Genomic DNA, 22,457 nt, shown 5'->3' with positions numbered 1-22,457 from the left:
ATGTTCACATGAAGTTCTGTAATAAAGCTTCTTTCAGAGTCCTCTGTCACTTTGTGCAAATCTTGCCTGTTATTAAAATAACATTTAGTGATAGTATGTATGTCATTAACAAATGTAGCATGATTATATTGCTAAATCAGTTTGTTGTTTCTGTTGTTTCAGAGGAGAGAAAAATTTCCATATTTTTTATTATATTTATGCTGGTCTCGCAGAAAAGAAAAAACTGGCACATTATAAACTGCCAGAATATAGACCTCCCAGGTAATGCAGTTTATTTTTGCATCAATTGATTACTAAGAAACATGGTGTTGAATTCTCAGCCTTGTTTACATTCTAACTCTGTATCCATCAACTCTTTCAGATATCTGCAAAATGACCATTTCAGAATAGTGCAAGATTTCATGAACAATAGCTTTTATAAGTCTCAGTTTGAATTAATAGAACAGTGCTTCAAAGTCATAGGTTTTACACTGGAGGTGAGTGCTGATAACCCTTTTCATTTGTGAACTTCACCACCTACCTTAATCAGGAAAAGCTTGTATGAAGCATTCAAATCTCCCTTGTTCCTTTAGCATGTTGTGTTTGTTTTTTAGGATCTTGCATGGTCAACTTACTGTTATATAGTAACATTTCAATTTTTAAGGTTTCAAGGCATTGGTAAACCAATAAAATTATATTAGCCAACAAGGCTTTGAAATCACTGAACACAGCATAGCTGAGTAATTTGGGGAGGGGGGGAGATTTTAACAAATTTAATGCATAGGAAATTATGTTGTAACTGTTAATTAGCCAATAATTTTAGGCCTGTGAGTATGAGCCTCATCTCAGTTTTAAGAGGAGGTTCATGGTGAGAGTTTTAAAAATTCATTGAGCTGATCTGAGTATTGATGAACTCAATACATTTTCACAACTCCGGGGATAAAGTTGATTGAAGTTCTTAAATCCCTTTGGAGATGAATCTCATTACTAAACAGTAACCGAACCCATTTTTTTCTTTATGATCTCATATCATTGCTCAGCTAGCTATTAAACCCCTCTCCTCAGTCTGTCTTTGGTAGAATTGAAATTAAAAAAGGACTGGATTTATAAAGGAAAAAAATCCCATTCTGTGACCTAGTTTTGCCTTACAAGAAGTGGTGCATCACAGGTGTCATTTAAAAATAAATAGTAGAGGTATGAACCATACTGTATCTGTGAAATATAGCATTAGTGCTTCAGAATGGATGTATGTTTTCATTTCTCTGACAAAACTGTATGTGGTAAGAAGCTTTTCACAGAAAATTGCTCACTTCAGTTGACTGTTTCTGGCTTCCCTCAATGTAAATATTTGAAATAGCTAGCAGAACAGATGTATTCACCTATTTTGTTCCTTTAGAATCACTTTCCATTAAGTTGTAGTAGCAGTGGCATTCACAGTCTCTTTGTCCTCTACATGTTATTCACAGCTGCATTTAGTAATATCACACCTTTGCTATCACATCCTTTCACTTGTGCTTTCACCTTTCCAGAAACAGCGTGAAAAGATGTTCATGATTCAGCACTGATAGCAGTTTTGTCACAGCACCTTGATAAGTCCTAATTTAAAGCATGAAAAGCAGAAAGTCTGTTTTTGTTTCCAGCTCTTTTGTTCACTTGGATGGGTGGAAACAATAATCTTGATCATCCAAAAGAGGCCTTCCATGTATATTGAAGATGCAGTTAGAACCAGGTCACTGGCTGCATTGTGCAGTTCTAGCATGGATCTGCACTTGATTAACTCAGCAAGCCACTGGGAGCTGAATCTGTGAAGAATTATCTACCTGTAGAGCCCTGTAGTTTCAGAAGTAGGCCGAGTGCCATAGGCAATCTGCTTGTGGCTACTTGTGAGCTCCAGCCATGTCAGCCTGCCCTGAATCCTCTGAATTAACCTGTTTGAGGCTGTGCTTGCAGGAGTGAAGGAAGAGTCTTCTTTCCCCAGTGAGGTTCTGATATCGGATACGTGTGCAAAGACAATTTTTTTCAGTGAAAAAAAACATCCTGTAGGACATTGAATTCCTTTCCTAAATTCACTTTTAGTAAATGCAGCCTTAAGCTTTGACATTCATCTCAGTGCACAGAGGAACTTCTATATAAGCATGTTTAGTGTTTTATTAGCAGAAAGCCATGGACAGAAAAAATCTTGAGTTAAAACTGAGACCTAAACAAAGCTTTATTTCTTTGAAATTTGCTTTTAACTGACTGACAGGCTTTAAAAGTAACTACTGTCAGTACTCCTTGTCTTAAAATCACAGTTTTATTTCAGGCTGCACAGCAAAATTAGTAAGAAAGGACTGCCTTAGGGGAACAATAATTATGTTGTATGAGACAGATCAAGCCAGATTTCAAGCACACTGGAAAAGGGCAGAAAAATGTCAGCAGTTATACATATTGTACAGCATGATGGCAGAAGTTAAGCTATCCATTTCTTTGCATTTCAACTGTGTCCCTAAGCTTAAAATGAAAATGAGTACTTAATCCTAAGTAAACTGTGTGCCAATTATCCTCAGCATAATTTTTTAGAGTGAATTTATCCAGTTTGTCTTGATGTCACTGGAATCACTATTTATTAACTGCTAGATTAACTTCTGAAAGTGTTGAAAACAAGCTCAAGTATTCTAAAGCAATTAGAGATTTTATCTGAGTAAATGATGCCTGACATGGTACCAACAAAGGATTGAATAATATGGATAAAATGCTATGCAATTATAAAAAGTTCATAGTTACAAAATACCAATCAGATTTTCAAAACTACTTCTTATAAAACTGCTACAAAAGTTTTCAACCTGCTATTTATAAATTATACCATTACTGTATGCCTCAAAACACACAGTGTTACAGACTACTAGTCTGTTTTACAGGTACACCTAGAATTTTCTGAGTAAAAACACTCAGATCATCAGGTATAATGATAAACCTTCACCATTCAGATGAAAATTTGCAGTTAAAATCTAAGTCCAACCTGCAATGAAAGCATTATTTTACTAACTTCAAATATTATTTGAAATTTATGTATTTGTGTATAGGTACTTAATTTACTGACTATATCACTTCACTGTCCAGAGTAATAGCAGCCTTTTTCATGACAGAGTCCCTTTTCACAGAATCATGGAATTAACTAGGTTGGAAAAGACCTTTGAGATCATCAAGTCCACCCTATAACCTAACACCACCTTACCGACTAAACCATGGCAGAACCTCCTAAATAATTTGAAATCTAAATTTGTTTAAGCAAAGTCCATATTAAGAGGCTTTGGTGAGTTCCTAACTGGTATTTTGAAGGATAAAGTCAAATCTTAGTCAAATCAGAGATGTGAGGTCTCACTTCTCCTAGTGAAACTTTTTCTGATGAGATTGGTGGGAGGTGCTATAGACCTATTATTTGGAGTACCTTGTTTCCATGATGCAGGAAACATCAATACAGATTTTTTTTTCTACTTTTTGTTGATCTAGGTATTAAATCTTTAGACATGTTTGCTCCTGCAGATACAGTGAAGAGCAGCTATAAATAACCTCTGAATTCTTTCTGAGTAAGGGGGTATGCACACCACTTTTATTTCCTTACTTCCTGCCAATCCTGTCCTGTCAACAAGTACAGAAGAGAGGTTGGGCTATGGTTTGTCTTGTCCTCTTTGACTGTCTTACTCTTGAAAGATTTGGCTAAGTAGAGAATGGGAATAATTGCTGAGAAAAATTATTCTAGACTCTAGCACTCCTAGAAGTAGTGGGCACTTGGCAGACAGCAGGAAACAACACACATGCATATGCCCATGGCACAAACCACAGAGACAAATTACCTGGCTGTTAAGTATTGCATTTTTTTAATATACTTTTCAGGAACTTGGAAGTGTGTACAGTATCCTGGCTGCCATTTTAAATGTGGGTAACATTGAATTTTCTGCAGTAGTATCTGAACATATGATTGACAAGAGCAACATTTCCAATCCAGTAGCCCTTGAGAACTGTGAGTGGTTTTTTCTTGATTTAACATTGTTTTTCTTTAGTTTTCGTTGCAAATTTATTTTATTGTAAGAGGTATCAATGAAAACTGTATTCACATGGAAATTTTGCAAGAATAATTAAAAACTGAAGGTAGATTAATTCTAATCCCACCTGAATTCAAATGCAAAAAAGAAAAAAATTTCCATGTTATGCATCTTATTTGACTAACCAGTTCACTGGCATACAGGAAATATGACTAATACTGCAGATGCCTGAAAAAAATCTTTGGAATTTTTCCAAGGTTATTTGAACATTTGATGGAGAACCGCATTAACACATTGAATAGTTTTTTCCCAGTTTCTTTCTCAGCTGCTCATTACTTGTTCCCCACATGTGCCTGTGGAAATATGGCTCACTAATTCTTTGGAAGGGATTCCTTACATTATAAGCTGCTAGGAGGTAGAGGAGGCAAAGGGGCAAAGATTCTCCAGAAATTTGCTACACTTTCTCAGTAATTACACCTGGCACCTGGGGAGATAATGAAGTCTTCACACTATCTTCTTGAATGTTTTCTTGCCATAGAAAAATATTGTGGAACAGGGAAAGAAGCACCCCTTTTTTGGAGCAAAAGGAGAACAGCAGTGACTTGTACGAGTGGGTTATAACTGAGAGGGATATTCACACCTCACAGCTTGGGTACTTCTTACACAGTCACCTGCCAAAATCTGTCTCTGAGCTACCCCTGTGACATTCCTTCCCAGGTGCATCCCTGCTGTGTATTCAGGCAGATGAGCTGCAAGAGGCCCTCACCTCTCACTGTGTAGTGACTCGAGGAGAAACAATTATTCGCCCCAACACTGTGGAAAAAGCCACAGATGTCAGAGATGCCATGGCCAAAGCACTGTACGGGCGCCTCTTCAGCTGGATAGTCAATCGCATCAACACTCTACTCAAACCTGACAAACATTTAAGGTAAAAGGAGATTTTGTAGAATAAAGAGATATTCTTTCTGTGGTAATAATGTTGTCTTACACTAGAGCATTTTGTGTAGTTAAGTTCTTTTCTTCTGCTATTTTTTTGTTTATGACCCCACCATGTTGAAAATGGTTTGTCCAGTTTATAGTATATAGTGAAAATACAGTAGATATGGTTGGAAAAGCACCTGGTGTTTTCCTGTTGATCTTTACTCATTTAACCTTTTTTTTTTTCCTTTTGTATTTTAACCCTTTTAACTTCTAACGCTTTTTCTTTTGTATTTTTTTTCAGAGTAAACTTTTGATATTCATAGTGTTGATTACATAGGTCAAATTCTGCTCTACACTGATTTACACTGGTGCTGTTGCTTTTGTCACTGTTGTTATAAACATAGTTTCATATATGTGTGGGAATAGTTTTTAAAACCATTTACTGGAGGTATTGTGCACTTCACCCTTAAAAGGTGACATTTTAAACACCATGTCAATAGCAAATAGCTTTGGTTTGCAGATCTGGATTTCCTGGATTTTTTCTTTTTAAACATCAAAGAACAGCCAAGGTTGCAACCCTAAAATTTGCCTAAACTTTTAAGTATTTGGTTATAGCAGAGCAACAATAAACAGAACACTTTAATAAACACAACAATAAACACTTTAATCAGTAAGTGATAGGATAAAATCCATGATAGATGGGGCAGCACATCCAGCCTGTGTGCCTCTCTCAGTTGTCTGTTACAAAGCCCTTTATAAACTGAATACTTTCTTACTATGCTGGTGAAGAGGGAGAAAATTCAACCTGAAATGATGACTATAAAAAAACCCAAACAACTTTTGCTTGATTTTGTCATAGTAAAATAATTTTCATTTTCCATTTTTATATAATTAGCTCTGAAAAAGGAATAGGGCAGATAAATTTTAGCAATCTATTCATCAAAAATGTAATTTTGAGACAGAATAAATAGTCCCCAAATTCAGATCTCTCAACGATGAAACACTTCCTTTTTTGAGATGGGCTTCACAAAGAGGTTTAAATGCTATTCATGAGTATCTTGAGGCTGATTCTTAATTTCTGATTTCCTAAATCTTTATTAAAAAATGGTTACAGATAGCCCCTCAAAGAGGTTTTATAGAAAGAATGTGATTTATATTTTACTTGCCTAGAAAGGTCACTAATGTCAGCCTCAGTTTGTTATAAAATTATATCATCTTAATTTTTTGCTTCAGCAAATAAGTATTTGAGCTTTTATCCAGTTGCAGACATGGTCGCATATCTTGAGTATGCCCTACTTAAAATATCAAAACAAAGTTTTTCCAGCGCTTCTCTGGAATTTCATTGGTAATTTAAATTCATACTACATCCCAGTGCATAAAGTAGCTATTTAGCTGCATAAAAGGTCTAGCTAGTCATTCTTTCTACTTTAATGTTAAACTAAGCAATTTTAATTGTTATTAAAAGTAATAAGTAAAGTAAAAAAGTAAAAAGTAAAAAGTAAGTAATATGAACAAATAATACTTAATGACAACAGTCTTTAATTTCAGGATGCTGGTGAGTAAAGCTTGTGTTATTCCAAGAGAAACAAAAAGAACTGCATGTTCTTTTTGTACTGTAGTCAGCTTTTTAGAATAATTACTTACAAATATTAGTGTAAAGATAAAATTGTAAATCCCCTATTCACTTATCAGTTGACTTGGTTGTTGTGTATCTGGTCTGCATTGCAGTAATCTTTGAACTGATCTGCATTTATGTATTTCAAACTAACACCTCTTGTCATTTTCAGAGAGATCTGGTTCAGCAAAACCTATCCTGTCTAACTGGTGTACAGATTTAGCCCGTGATTTCCTTTTGTGAAATAGTAATGAAGCTGGTTAATGAAAAATAAAGATACAATGAAAAGTATATTTCATCTTTGCAGTGAAAATGATGACGGCTTGAATATTGGAATTCTTGACATCTTTGGTTTTGAGAATTTCAAAAAAAATTCTTTTGAACAACTGTGTATCAACATTGCCAATGAACAAATTCAGTTCTACTTCAATCAACATGTCTTTGCCTGGGAACAGGTATGTGTTGGTTATTTTGATGAAGCTTTAGTATTACTAAACACATAAAACATAAAGCTTTCGGTATTACTGAATGTATAAAACCCTGTCTCAAGAAACTACATTGTTCCTTCTCCATGATAGCTTGTAAATAGCAGATCATAAAAAATGTTTTTTAAGTATGTTTTCCATTAAGCAGTGCTTGCTATTTGCAAGTAAAAATTTACAGTAACTAAGCAACATAACATTGTGCACTGTGATAATCTGATTGATGCAAATGCAATGTTGTTTTCTTGAGGAATAATGAGTGTTGTAATGTATGATTCTCTAGTAAAAAAGTAAATGAGTGGTAACAAAACTTTGAAAGTGCAGGGTTCATATTAGTTTACTAATAAGCTTAATGAAACTGAAATTCCATTATTAAAAACTGCAAATCTCACAATTATGTTTTTCTTCTTGAGAAACTAGATCATCTCAGCTAAATAATGATGTGATTTAATCTAAATAATTTACTTTAGAGCAGAGAAAAGGAATAGCATTGTAAATATAAAAGTTTATGAATTTGAAGAGGAGAGGGGAAAAAAACCTCAAAAAATCATCTCAACTTTGTAAATAATTTCAGAAGAATTAAATTGACCACCTTTAAATCATTATTCCATATTGTTATTTGAAGAAATAACATTTTCAGGAGAAAAAAAAGATCTTGCTGAAAATTTAAATATTTCAGAATTCTCTATAGGAGAATAATCAGAATTCAAACCATAGGTGAAATTATACTTTTGTTTTTTACTGAAATTATTGGTGTTTGTGATACATGTATGAAAATTCTCCTGAATTTTAATTTTAATTGTTAGTAGAAACAGAGTATTTTGTCAGTGTTAATCACTGTTTCTTTTAAGGCTGAGGCAGATACAGGTTTGGAATGTGTCCATGTATGCAGATGTGTATTTGCATGTACATGCTTGTGCCAGTCCAGAGGTGTATATATTTATGTGTAATATGACAATCTTTTTTGGCTCAACATGTTTTATCCTCTTCCCAATTATTTCAGGAAATGTTATCTTGCAGCCTTGTATCTTGTAGTTGTTTTTATAGTGTTATATGCAAGATTACCGACACAGGTGTTTCCTTGGTTTTAATATCATCTAAAAGCCAGAGAAAATTTACTAGATCTACTGTAATTACTTGGTCATCTTCTTTCCAAAGTACATAAGTTCACAAAAGAAGGGCTTTGGATATTGCTGTTTCTAACAGTTGGGAGATGGAAACAGCACAGACTGCAGCATCAATACTTATTCCTGTCAGAGCCAGGCACTGACCAGGTCCCATGGACTTGCATATGTCCACTTTGCTTCAGTGTTCACTAACTTGATCCTCCCATGCTAAAATTGTCTTCCTTGCTCCAGACTTTTCCCCTGGTCTCAGGGACCTGGGATTATCAGTCAAGACCTATGAAAAGAAGGCATTGAATATCTCAGCCTTTTCCGTGTCATCCACAAACTTGTTCCCCAGCAGGACCACATTCTCCCTAGTTGCCTTTTGTTGCTGAGAGACCAGCCTTGGCATTCTTAGCCCTATTCCTGCACCCAAATAATGTTTTAATCTTCCTTCTCTTTTTTAATTAGAGTCAAGTTTAGTGTAATCTGCCTTTACTTGTTTCTAGGTATCCTATTTCAGAACATTTTGGCCAGACCTATATTATTGCAGAGGTTTGTAGTGTCACCATGCAGTAGGAACAGTTTGCTCCCTTGTATGTGCTTTGCTGCACCATGGTCAGGGTGGTTATTCTGCTACTGAGCAGGTGGGGGAAAAATGAACTTATTTTGACAATATATAGTTTGCCCATTTCTCTCTGTAGGTAGTTAGTACAACTACAGATTATATAGAAGGGAAAGATAATTTTTATGTACAGAATCTCTAAGTACATCAATTTTACCCATTTCCATTCATTCTCTCACAGATTTCATGGACTCACAGATACATAGAATGCACCATGGTGTGAGTGGGTGGGTGTGTCTGTATTCAAATGGTCTGGCCAAGAAAATTTCTGAATGACATATAGAATAATGGATGGCAGCTGGCAAGTCTTCATCATGTCTGTTAGGTTCTTCTTGCTGAAATAGCTTTTGGACATATCTTTTACAGCCCTTAGCAGTCATTCTTTGCCTCAAACCCTTGTTTACTTCAGCATCCATAACCTTTAGGCAAGGTCATTATCTGGCTTTACTTGTTTGGAACATATGCATTTTTATGCCTACAGCCCATTTCCTTGGTGGGCTCATAAGAAAATTGTGTGTGATGTGCTATAACCTCACAGTCATGCTCCTGCTGTCAGGTTTAGAGAGTGTTCCACTCACTAACTCTCTGCACTGTATTTTTGTGTAAGTGAAGGCCTTCTGTTCTTGATGTAAGGAACTCTTTCTTCAGTTTTATTGTTATGAACAAACGTTCTTCATTCAAATCACAGGCTATCACACAGCTGTTCTTTTAAGACTATTTTTTCTGGTGCTTATATGCACGTTCCTATTCATATTTCATTTATACCAGTCCTAATATTTCTATTGCAAGTGTCCACATCCAGCCTTTATTACCAACCAGGTGACTGTCTACCTTAATGTACATCAAACCTCTACATCAGATTATATCAAACTTCATTATAGTGTCTTGTAGCAGTCTCCAAAGAGACGACAGGAGTGCAGAAGGAGCTATACAGATTAAGTTCATGCAAGTGTGGGTGTAAATCTCCCCCTTTCAGAGATGGGAAATGAAATGAGAAATGTGTTATTCTGCATTACAACCCAATGGCACAGAAGGATTTGTGGTGTGATTCATAGTCATTTTAAGACATCACTTTTCACTTATTCATTACATGGTTGTCCCAGTTTTACATCACAAAAACAGCTTTGAGAAAGCAGGTGGCTCCAGAATCTTTCCTGTTCTCTGTAAGGACTCTGCTGTGTTAACTCTGCTGTTTAATTGTAAACTAAAATAAAATATTTCACTGATGTAAAACAACCACTAGGATGACCTCTGCCCTTTGCTGATGTATCTGCCTGACTTTACAAATGATTTTATGTGCAAGGGTTTGTGTCTTAGAGTCTAAAAGAAAGAAGTTATGTTTACGAGAAGGCTGATGCCAGAAGTCACCAAGGTCTTTGTTGACTTTCCCTTAGCCCTGACTGTTGTGCTGCTGGAGCTGTCCTGTCACTGGGAGCCAGCCTGGTGTCTCTCCACAGCCCTGTGCAGGGCCAGACAGACATGTCAGACTGCCCTGTGCTACCTCAGAAATCTGTAACACAACACTGCACTGTACCCTGTAGATATACCCAAGGAAGACTGAAGAATTTAAATACTTTTATACTTCCCTCAAGAGACATAAGATGTACAGATACATTGTTTTTTCATTCCTCTCTCTGTTTTGATCTGTTCAATATCATATCACTTGCAATTTGATGAAATTTGACAGATCTGCTGGGAAGCTGAGGCCTAACTGGTTGATTACAGTTTAGTTTGTCATTAACTCATGTTCACCTGGTAAGTAGTGATTATGTCATCAGAGAAGGTGAATTATATTTAGGCAACTTGACCAATGAAGCCAAGTAGTAAATACACTCATAAGGCTGAATTGTACTTTCAGTATTGCAGTTGAAATTGTTTTATCATTGTCAGTGGTCTCTTTTCTGTATCTGAATCTGAAAAGCATTCACAGCTTTACTGTTTTGCTTTCCTTGGAAGTCTGGCCCACAGACAAAAAAAAAAAAAAAAAAAAGGCCACAGTAGTGACAGGATAGAAGAAAGGAACAGTGGTACTATCAGGTACTATCACAACGTGAGGCTCAGGGTGTCAGCTGGAGTGGAGTGTCTGTGGGCCAATATGGACAACTCAAGTCAAAATTAAGGGAATTTCTTCTTTATTGTTGACTTAACATTTGCATTTAAGAATAAAGGCTTTTAGGCCTGAATGTAATCGCCTTTCCCTAATTTAATAGAAAGACTGAAGTGGGTGTATACTTTAAGATAAAGATAGTGTAGATTCCCACTAGTCAATGGAGACAGATATATCCCTATCTCTGCTTACTGGGGAGAGAATGTGGCCTCTCAATTTAGTCACTGCTTTTTGTTTTGCCAGCACAAGGGGGTTTTTTGGTCAATATAAAGCAAAGCAGAATTTTTGGACCTTCAATTCTGTCCTTCCCTTACATATTAGATATATATGTGTTACTTTCTTTCAGCTCCATGATCTGCAGGTCACAATGTCCAGCAAAACAGCCTTCCTATTCCTTTCTCATTTGTCATTCCCCCATAAGAAGTAAAAGGTGTAACGGCAGATAGCTAAAACATTTTGAAAAGTAGCGAGTTTGCTGTCAGTTGGAAGGATGATAATTTTTGCATTAAATGTATGTAATGTTTATTTTACATTCTCATGACAACTTAATCTTCTAGTTTCAGCTAGAAAAGGTTCTTTGTGAATAAGTCTCTGGTGTCCCCATTTAAACCAAAGTGTCATCATAAAATGTTCTTGGTAAAATGGCATTACTTTATTAAACATGAAGACCATTTCCTAATGCATTTTGTAATTCTTTATTACCTTTGAAACCAGGTGGTACAAGCTAATGTTACATAGTTTTGATCATAGGAAAGATACTAAGTAATACTAAGATGAGATGGGAGCCAAATTAATTGTGTAACTCAATTATTTCTTTTGACATCCCATCCACAGGAATACTTTCTAATAGATTATGTTTTAGAATTTCAAGAAGTAGCTATTTCGTGGAGCTTTCTTGTTACAAAACATCACAGGGGATTACAAAATCCTGTAGCTGATTCATCTTATTAATTTGAATAAGACATGTTTCATTACAGTTTTATGATGTCCATCATTAAAGCTTTTATAGTTGTTGCTTGTATCCTAATGATGTGGTTGAAACCAGCACTGCATCAGAAAATGTAGTACAGTATCATTTCTGAGTCATCTGTCACGCTGGTGCCTGGCTTGGTCATCAGCTGTCCTTCAGGAGCCCATGGGAAGTGATGGAGTGAACTCCTTCATGTCCTGCTGGGGAGATGGCAGCATCACCAAAGCTGTCAGGGCTGACACCTGTCCAGTTGTGAGACACAAAGGACACAAACTCAGTGGTCACACACACTGCAGGCTTGGGGGTCAGGCGCTGCCGGGGCAGGGAGGGGAGCAGGTGTTGCTGTTATAGCATGGTAGTACAGCTTCTAAGAGTTCCTTCCTTTTTCAAGGAGAACAATTTTATCAGCTCTCTAAACCAACCTCTCTCACAAGTATTTGAAGTTGGAAACAGTTTATGACTAGAAAACAAAAGTTTATGGTTGAGGATGTCCGAGTGTTGCAGAAACGCTCTCCTCTGACAGACCATCCTGAGCAGTCTCTTCCCCTTGCCCCCTTGATAAGGGCACTCCAGATAATCCTGAGCAGTAACAGCTGGTTCCATGCACATCTGTGTCAGTGTAGCTGTAGCCCTCAGTTAAACTGCCCTTACTCCCATGTTATCTCTGGGAGATAACACAGACTCATTCCCTTTCTGCCACCAGCTCCTACACGTATATAATTAACTTCTCACCTATATCTGTGATACATTTATTACTCCCCTGTCTTGTCCTGCTACTCAGGTCACTGATTACATTAAAAAGCAAAACTCCACCTGTCCAGTGCTTCAGGGGAGACACGAATGAGGTTAATGTTATTTGTCTCAAATGAGGAGTCCTCATGGGGCTGTAGGTGAGATTCTTGTGTGGCATATAAACTGAATTATAACCTATCCTTAGAGTGAAGAGTGTCCTGGGAAATTACATCAATCTGGATACTGGAAGGGTTTAGATATATATTTCATGTCCTCTTTCAAATGGATCAGCAGATTTTTATTTGTGTTTGTATTTTTAGAGCAGTCTTATTGATTTTATGCCTTTGTTGTTTCTCTGAGATTAAGAGGTATGAAACAGATGCTTTTCCGTTGTATATGAAAGTGAACTTCTTTTTTAAATGCTCGATGTGTTGCCTTCTTCACTCATTCAGACTGAAGGGAATGACACATAAGGAGAGGCCTTCCAAGGTTAGAGGTCTTTGAACTCATTAATATAGCCATCATTCGTTTTTGTGACATTCTTCTCACAATGGATTCAGGATGGCAAAACTGTGATGTTAACACCATACATGAATACAACACTTATAAAGTCTATCCTTTGGCAGAGAGATGATTTTAAAGTTGATCAAAAGCTCTGTGTTTCACAGTACAGCCTGCACAGGACTGAAGGCATCCCTGGCACAAACAGCAGAATTGTGTGGTAGAAAACTGCTACTGCTTTACCTAATTCCAGAAAAAATAATGGGGGGTGGTAGTCCCAAGAGCAACTTTCTCTTGTTAAATCTGCAGCTGTCCTCTGCCTTCTAAAGGATTAAGGAAGGTCATTCTTGTATTCTCCAGCTATAATCAAAATTATAGTAAAGATAAAACCATTGCAACATGCTGTGGACGCTTTTGGGTTTTGTTTTTTTTCTTAGTCTGGGAGGAATCCAGATATTTGCAGTCTTCAGGAAAAAAACAGCCAGACCAAACCAAATAAAAAAAAGCAAACAAAGAAGTCCACCCCACTAGCTTTTCTGCTGTTTTTAAGTCTTGCTGAATACTTTTCCCTAGTTTCTTAAAATGAATGAAAATGTGTTAGAAGCAAATCTGAGGCAATTTATTCAATTCTGAGGAAGTATTTTTAGAAAGTATGTGCACCTTTCTTCTCCACTTAAGAATTTTTCCAGGTGTTTGGGGAGGGTGATTAAACAAGTAAAGGCACTGGAACCTGTCATCACTTCTGTAAATCTTAACCATCACTTGGATCTGAGCAATGAGTAGCAATGAGTTGGGAATGTAAATATAGCTCTAAATGGTTAAGAAATTTTCTACATTTCAGACCAGGGAAATAAATAGACCCTGAGGTCTCTATTTGCAAACAATATACTTTATCTTCTTCAACTCTCTTTAATTCTTGCTATTCCTCTAAAGTACCAAATATGCCATAGGAGTACTGAACTTACATATTCAAAACCAAAATCCCAGCTGACATTTATTTCTGCAAAACCTTGATGGCTTTAGCCCTGAGGCACACTCTCTCAATGCAGTTTTAATTTGCTACAATTGACAGTTTGTGAATTATTTTCTGAAGGGGGTCTGTGTACACAGACAAAGCATGCCTTCTGTTTCTTGCTGCAGAATGAATACCTTTACGAAGGTGTTGATGCAAGAGTTATAGAATATGAGGACAACAGACCCCTCCTGGACATGTTCCTGCAGAAACCAATGGGTTTATTGTCTCTGCTGGATGAGGAAAGTCGATTCCCACAAGCAACAGATCAGACACTTGTAGGTAAGTATATGGTTCATTTCACAGTTTTGCAGCTTGCCTTCTGTTCAGTTTCTGTTTGGCACTTACAGTTCAGACTACATGCTAGTTATGCTTTTAGTGAGCCCCCATTTCAGTGTCACGGGGTGTTTGAGGGAGACATACATGCTGGGATGGTTGTGTCCTTGAAGTTCATAGGGAAACATCAAGAGTACAAATGAACCTAAGCTGCTAATCCAGGTTTAAAGTTCTCCCACCTTCAGGAATTTTTTGTTGCAGAGCTTGAAGAGTAAAGATCAAACTGAGTTAAAACTCTAGGGTCATAGACCAAGAGCACTGTTTGCAAAGTTCAGTCATGCTCAGCTCTGAGATTTTTGATGAGCAATATTTGAGCAAGAAGTTTAATACTTTTGAAGAGTAATGACTCCAAACATGCTTCAGTGACTTTTAACAAATTATGCTTTCTGAGTGTTTTCTATTCACAAATTAAAATTAAAACACCTAAAGTTGTTGTAATTTAGTTCCTGAATATTTCAGTGCCGTTGAGTAGCTGCAATTATCATTGACTTTGTTATTTCAGTGGTATTTTTGTGCAGATAAATCCTGGTTTTACTCATTTTGAATGTGCAAAATGTCAAATTAGAGTTTTAGCCAGCACACAATCAGAAAACCTAATAGCATCCAGTAACAATGCCCATGTTAAAGCAATTATATGAGCTTGTTGTTCTTTTATCCTCATGCTTTTTAGTCTACAGCACAGAAGCACTCAATCAGTGAATGTTTCTTTACAACTCCTCAAGGAATCCTTAGGAAAGATTTCTGCATTGCTTCATATAGGTAGATAAAAATCTTGGAAAGGCAAGCCCTGGAAGTGTTCAAAACATATGTGGATGTGGCACCTGGGGACATGGCTTAGTGGTGAACACAGTGGTGCTGGATTAAGGGTTGGACTAAATTATCTTAGACATCTTTTTCTACCTTAATGATTCTATGATTCCATGATTTTCTGAGGTCACACATTAAAAAATTGGAACAAAGCAAGTAACTTGTCCAAGAGCTCCCATATTCTCTATCCAGTGTCTTTTGTTACAAGACCATTATGGTATCTCTGTCCTTGAAAGCATCAGTGTCTCTTTTGTGCCTCTGCATTGGCTGAGAAGTCAGAAGTCTCCTTGGAGGGATACAGCTTCAGAAGAGAATGATTGTACAGTAACTCCAGTAAGATAAGCTATGTGTTTCCTTTCAGAAAAATTTGAAGATAATTTGAAATCAAAATATTTTTGGCGACCCAAAAGAGTAGATCTAACCTTTGGAATTTATCATTATGCAGGAAAGGTAAGACATCTGATGATGTTAGTTGGGGATTGTGGAATGGTAGGACTGGAAGGAAGTAGAAGAGATCATCTGGGTTGGTTCTCAACAGTTGTCTCTTCAGTCCAGACACAGGAATGTTGGCAGTGCCTTACATATCAAAAGTAAATTGAAAATTTATTATCCTTCAATTTAAAAAAAAAGCAATAGCAGGAGTGTATTTTTCTTAAATGTCACCTGGTAAATGAACTGACTGTATTATTGAAGACCCAAAACATAACTGGTATGTAATGCAATTCAGTGCTCTTCCCCTTAGCTCCTCAAAGTCCTGCACCATGCTTGTTCCCACTGTTTCTAACCAGGACTCAGCTCCATCCTTTCTATTATCTCCTACACACCATCAACCTTTCTTAGCTCTGTTCTTTGTCATCAGCCAGACAGCAAGTGCTGGCCCTGCTTCCTGCTTCATTCAGTGAGCAGCTCTCTTCCCTTCCCTTCCCTTCCCTTCCCTTCCCTTCCCTTCCCTTCCCTTCCCTTCCCTTCCCTTCCCTTCCCTTCCCTTCCCTTCCCTTCCCGGGTGATGGGCTGCACATGCTGCGCAAACACAAAGGAGCTGCTGTCACACTGCAGCGGGATGGCACTGGTCACCTGAACCTCCCTTGGGAAAGCAGGAGCTCTCACCTCCTCCTGAGCTCTTCTAAAGGGTACAAAGTGAGCACTTATGTCTCTCATGGGAAACCATGTTGGGTCTGTGCAGTGCTGGAGCAGCTGGCCGGGGAGGAGACAAATACTGCCCATCAGCTGATGGAAAATACCTTACCCCTTGTGTAAGACAGCCAGCTACAAGGAGCCTCTTGTAACTCCTCTGGACCTCATCTCCAGCTGAATTGCATTTTACCAGCACAGCATAACTCACTGCAAGGAGTGGAAAGCCAGGTCTCCCTCTACCATTCCTGTTACCAACCACTGAATATGGGAAATTACACCAATGCCCCAGTGTTCAAAAAACTCCTTAGGAAGTTTCTTCTGCTGTCTAACTTATGTATCCATTGCTGCCATGTAAATTCATTACCCCTAGTCCAGCTTTCTGTGGAATTGGAGAACTATTTATTTCCTCTTCCTTTACAAAGCTTTTTCATAATTTAAGAGTGTTGCTGGGTTGTTCTGTGATGGGTTTTTCAAAACATTATGTCCCAGTACCTTCTATCCTTCTTGACAGGTCAGGTTTTCTTGTGAATCTCTTAGACCATCAAGATACAACCCTGAAGCTACATTTTGAATTAGGTACACGATTCTTGGAATTTTTAGAAAGATCTCAGTTGCCAATATGCAGTTTGTGATTCTGCAAACTTCCTCTACAATTAATACAGAAATCCCTGGAAGGAGTGTTAAGTCCTGGGTCCAGTACAGCATAATATGAATAGACACAAAGATTGTACAGTCATATGGGCAATGCTGTGTGATGTGGTTGAAATCAAGTGCATTGTTAATTGTGCATTAGCACAAGTACAGGTGTAAAGGAGGACTGCAGTACACTTGTCCTGGTGATAAATCCACACAGGTTAAAACATCTGCCTGCATTAGGAAAAATAAATGTTTCAAGCTACTTTGGAATTATAGATTTGTTTTTAGTGATTTGCATCGTATCTCAGTATTGAAAAGGTGGAACTTTCAGTGATCAAAAAAGTAGACTAGAAGTGAGTGAGCCTGATGGCTGAAAAACTATTTGTGTATCTTGTTAAAGTAAAAGCCCTATTCCAGAAAGCTTAAATTTACAATTACTTTTCAAAATCGAGAAGATTTATAAATGCACTTTTTAAACAGGTTCTATATAATGCAAGTGGATTCCTAGCCAAAAACAGAGATACTCTGCCAGCTGATATTGTGCTGCTACTGCGATCATCTGAAAACAACCTGACACGACAGCTGGTAACTCACCCTCTCACAAAAACAGGTATTGCTCTGTGCTGATCTTTTTGGCTTTCTCCAGCCTTCATGATGACCACTGCTAGGTTTCATGTGAACACTCATTGATGACATTGTACACTTTGTGGCTTCACTCTCCAACCATGGAATCTATACTGAATGGAGCTGCAGCCGTCTCAAGCTGCAGGGGAGATATCGGTCTGGTCAAGTGCCAAGGAAGTGGTAGAGACTTCTTTCAGGGTCCTGTCTTCAGGGTAGGGGATCAAGACAGGGAGCTGAGTACTGAACAGGAAGGATCAGGTAAGTCACTGGCCTGTTTTAGACAGGGCATATATAAATTGCCTCAGTGCAATTTATCTCCAAGTGGTAGAGAACAAAGATTGGGGCTCCTAACATCTGTTGCAAAGACTGAGAAGACACTCCTCCATTTTCAGTCCTAGAGTTCTTTACAATAGGTAACCAATGGGGTCCTTGTAGTAAGCTCTTCCTGAAGAAATTTGTAAGTAGAGGTGGAGGAATAAAATTGGCTCTACAGAAGTTACTCCTAAATTGCACCTTGTTTGAACTATGTCCTTGCAAAGTGTCCTGCCTTCCACTGCAGGATGATGGGTAAGTCTCCTTCCAACCAGTTTGTTATTGTGTTGTAGTACTCCCTGTGTGATGGCATTGATGCCATACATAGTAAGTACTTTACAACATTACTTTCTTGTACAATTACATGGGAGACATATTTCTAGCAGAACAGAAAAGCTGAATTGGAAGAGCCTAATGGAAATGAAAATGTTATCATAACTTACAGAAGCTGAGCTTTTGGCAAGGCTTCTGTTCTTTACAAAGGGAGCTTTGCTATTAGAATGTAAAATTTGGTCTTAGAATTTTATTTTAAGTGAGTGTTCCTGGAAAAGCACAGAGCTCAATGCCCTTGCCTGAACTTTTTGACTTCTTGATATTTGCTAATATACTAAACTATAATTTCCATAGATTCCAAGTAAGCATCCAAATAGTTCCAAGAACTGATCTAAGTCTTCATGTTTTGCAAGATAACTCTGAAGGCTGTTTTGGTCTTCTTGTAAAATATTGTGAAACACTGCATGTAGCATTTCAAAATTGACTCAAACCTTCCAGCTACAGCCAACTTAAAGTTAGGTTTCTGATCTGTGTTATTTATCTAGAATCAGAGTAATTGCAGAGAATTACCCAAAGTCCCACCCATCTTGACTATCTCAGGTGTTTCTCTTGGGATGGGAAAAATCTCCTCTGAAGGTGTCTCTCCTCACTGAATACATCAGGGATTCTCTAGACAAGTCACTTTCAGATAGCTAAAGTTAGCTGTGAGTAATCCTTTCTTTTTCCTTCCCACCCTGTGATATTCAGCTGAACCCCAGGGAGGTTTAGGCCTTAGTATCATCACATAATACCAGGTGCATTACCATGACACATATTGCAGCTGTTATTCCAGCTCTTATCCACCTCTTCCTGATAGTAGCTGAGCACAGGGAGATACAGGCTCTCCCAGGGGAGAGGGAGATCCCAGAGTTTTTATATTATTAGCAGAAGCAGTGGCAGCATGCAGCAATGTTTAGAGTTTATCAATACAGAGAGGCATGATGGAAAGCTCAGCAGAATTTTCATTATTCCTTGAAAAAAACAGTATCTGTGCAAAGCATGCCAATGCACCTAGTCCTTCAAGGTCATCATAATGAAGGTATTGCTTGGCTTAGAGTTCCAGAGTTAGAGCTTTAAGACTTTGCCTGTGCTAATAAACCAAACAGAGCCAGTGAATAGTAGCTGAAACATTCCCACAGGGCTGCTCATTCTGATTAATGGTTAGAATGCCTCCCTGGGACAGTTTTAGTCCATGTCAGCTATGAGCCTTCCAGGAATGCTGAGCCACACTTCAGAGAAAGGACAGGACAGTGATGGTTTCCAGCAAGTTCTGTGGAAAGATACAATCTTATTTTTACCAGGGGTTGAAAGTGAAGTAAAGAGTAGAGTTTAGGTGCATAAACTTGAGTCATGCCATGTCACTTTTCCTCAGGGCCAGAGAAGGGTATTAGCACATTTTTCTTTAACTTATATGTAGCATTAGAACTAGAATAGTACAGTAACATTCTTAAGGTAAAACCACAAGGATGCTCTAAGATGTATCTATCTTACCTTCTATAGTAGTCTGTTTATTTTTTTTTTTAATCTAGTAGATGACATATGAGCTGAAGGAGAATAAAACATCATGTTCTGTGTTCATGCAACTTCTTCAGAGCTCATTGCATCCCAAGGGTTAAAGGGGAAATGAGGACACACTCTGAAAAAGCCAATGACCTTCATAATCATATGGTTGCACTGGGGGCATGAATAAGGTGGTTCAGGGTCATTCTTAGTTTAGATGAGATGTAAGCACATTGGTAGGTTACCTTCTTTCATCTTCCCATAGGTAACCTGGCACACACCAAAAGCAAAACTACAATCAGTTATCAAATGTGGACCTCCCAAAAATCAATCAGTCATACAAAGGTAAGAAAACTGATTTTGTGATTCTGCATTGAAGCCTAATTTAAACTAGAAAGGCAGTAGCTGTTATGGTATTGAAAGTAAGTGAGTAACCCCTTCCTTGGTTTTTCTCCCTCTTCTATTTTCTTTTCTGTTTAGCTGGATATCTTTGTGTTGTGCAATTCATATTCCTTCCGTGAGGTAAAAACCTAACATTTCCCTTCTTTCTGGCTATAGTTTTATAACAACTTCAGGGGGAAAAAATTATTATTTCCCAGCTGTATTGTAGCAAAAAGAGAAAATATTGGTGTGGAATATAGCCACATTTCTTAGAAAACTGTCGAATTAACAGTGATGATGAAATAACAGACAGAACCTCAGACATTGTCCAGTTATTTGTGGCAGTTATTAGATGCTGTGTTACCAACTTGTGCCCTTTGTGTGTTTGAATATTTGTGTATTGTGTAGAAAAGTGTTGGTGTAACTGATTTGTGCTAGTGATCATGCTGTAACTTTTGCTGTTTAGAATACTTTTTAAATTATTTATGTTCTCTGAGGGATGCTTTCTTGTGGCATTGGAAAGGGCACTGCAGGCTAACTAGAGATAAAAAGTGTAATTTTTTCTTCATCTTTATAGAATGAAGCAGGAGATACTGGACATCATCCAAGAGAAACAACCAGCATGAAAACACAGACAGTTGCTTCTTATTTTAGAGTAAGATATCAGATCTTTTAATACGTACTTCTGGAGTACAAAAAAATGTTTATTCTTTTGCTTTTTGAAATGCACCTGTTGAGTTAGACTCAGTAGTGATCCATTTTAGAGTTTGTGAACTGCATATATGATGCAGCAGTCTGTGCAGTACAAATACCTCGAGAAGATTGTGATGTTTCATCTTTAACTGTAGTTGATTACACAGCCACATTGCTGTCATGATGATGTATGATGATCAATATTAATCTTTCACTTGCTTGTTTTTCCACCAAAGAAGATAAAGGGAGATTGGACATTAGTGGTATAGCATTTCCTTAAGAGTTTAAGAAAGAGGGCAAAGCAGGAGCTCCAGAGAAAGTTCTCAATGGTCACTGCACAGAGGCTGCCCAGAGTTCATCCTTGTGGCTCCTTCAGCAGTGCTCTGGATCTTCCCAAGCACTGGCTCTGCTGCTGGTCCTAAAACAGCAAATAGCAGTGAAGAGCATCTGAAGTGGCACACAGAGCTGGTTCTGCTCTGAATTTCCAACTCTTGTTTAGTCATCTCTCCCAGCAAACCATAAAGTGGCTGAGGGAGTGTTCATGGTGAATTTAGTGCACAGCTCAAAGGAATGCCAAGTTTGCTCATGACACTAAATTGAGAGGAGCTGTCAACTTCTTGAGAGCAGAGAGGCCCTGCAGAGAGACCTCAATAAATCATATGACAATTCAGAAAGACAATGGCCAAATTCTGCACCTGGGATGAGGCAGCCCTGATTGTGTGTAGAGACTGGGGAATGAGAGGCTGGTGAGCAGTCCCTCAGAAAGGGATCTGGGGGTCCTGGCCCATGGCAAGCAGGAACCTGAGCCAGCAGTGCCCTGGCAGCCAGGAGGGCCAACCCTGTCCTGGGGGGCATCAGGCACAGCATGGCCAGCAGGGCAAGGGAGGGATTGTCCTGCTCTGCTCTGCCCTGGGGCAGCCTCGCCTCAAGTGCTGGGGGCAGTTCTGGGTGCCACAATGTAAGAAAGAGATTAAACTGTTAGAGTCCACACAGGAGGGCCATGAGGATGAGGATGGTGAAGGTCTGGAGAGGAGCCCTATGAGAAGCAGCTGAAGTTACTTGGTCTGTCCAGCCTGGAGAATGGGAGGCTGAGGGGAGACCTCACTGTGACCTTCAGCATCCTCATGAGGGGAAGAGGAAGGGCAGACACTGATCTCTTCACTCTCGTGACCAGTGACCGGACATAAGGGAAGGGCACGAAGCTGAATCAGGGGAGGTTTATGTTGGATATTAGGAAAAGGTTCCTCACCCAGAAGGTGGCTGGGCCCTGGAACTGGCTCTCCAAGGAAACAGTCACAGCACCAGCCTGGCAGAGTTCCAGGAGTTTTTGGACAATACTCTCAGGCACATGGTGTGATTCTTGGGGTGTCCTGCACAGGGCCAGGAGTTCAACTTGATGATCCTGATGAGTTCCTTCCAAGTCAATATATTCTATGATTTTATGGCCTGTAGGAGTTCACTTACATCTATGTTAGAACAATGAGGAGGCAGATCTCTCTTTTTTAGATACAGTTGCACAGCTTTGTGGACTGTGAAGGATAATTTCAGTTTAGGTACCACAGTGGTCGAAAGCTATATACTGTTTGAATATTCTAGATGGAAAAAAATATTGAATCTCATTCAAATTAATGTCTATGATTCAGTGCATTA

At 38.3% G+C, this 22,457-nt stretch overlaps 1 protein-coding gene across 2 annotated transcripts in view; it reads left to right on the top strand.

The window, feature by feature from the left end:
* Nucleotides 1-22,457, top strand: part of MYO3A (myosin IIIA) — a 105,457-nt gene that overhangs the window by 57,157 nt on the left and 25,843 nt on the right. Inside the window, exons 14-24 of one of the 2 annotated variants that reach the window (XM_059479651.1) lie at nucleotides 163-261; nucleotides 362-476; nucleotides 3,853-3,979; nucleotides 4,719-4,929; nucleotides 6,845-6,992; nucleotides 14,201-14,354; nucleotides 15,577-15,665; nucleotides 17,466-17,593; nucleotides 17,713-17,867; nucleotides 19,999-20,078; nucleotides 20,692-20,769. In XM_059479651.1, the coding sequence (XP_059335634.1) occupies nucleotides 163-261; nucleotides 362-476; nucleotides 3,853-3,979; nucleotides 4,719-4,929; nucleotides 6,845-6,992; nucleotides 14,201-14,354; nucleotides 15,577-15,665; nucleotides 17,466-17,593; nucleotides 17,713-17,867; nucleotides 19,999-20,078; nucleotides 20,692-20,769 (1,384 nt within the window). Of the gene's footprint in view, nucleotides 1-162; nucleotides 262-361; nucleotides 477-3,852; nucleotides 3,980-4,718; nucleotides 4,930-6,844; nucleotides 6,993-14,200; nucleotides 14,355-15,576; nucleotides 15,666-17,465; nucleotides 17,596-17,712; nucleotides 17,868-19,998; nucleotides 20,079-20,213; nucleotides 20,256-20,691; nucleotides 20,770-22,457 lie in introns of both variants that reach the window. The other variant, XM_059479659.1, reaches the window with a different exon arrangement.

Source organism: Ammospiza nelsoni, chromosome 1, assembly GCF_027579445.1.
Source record: "Ammospiza nelsoni isolate bAmmNel1 chromosome 1, bAmmNel1.pri, whole genome shotgun sequence".
NCBI lineage: Eukaryota > Metazoa > Chordata > Aves > Passeriformes > Passerellidae > Ammospiza > Ammospiza nelsoni.
The sequence above is the reverse complement of the archived record's forward strand: the minus strand, read 5'-3'. Positions and strand labels throughout refer to the sequence as shown.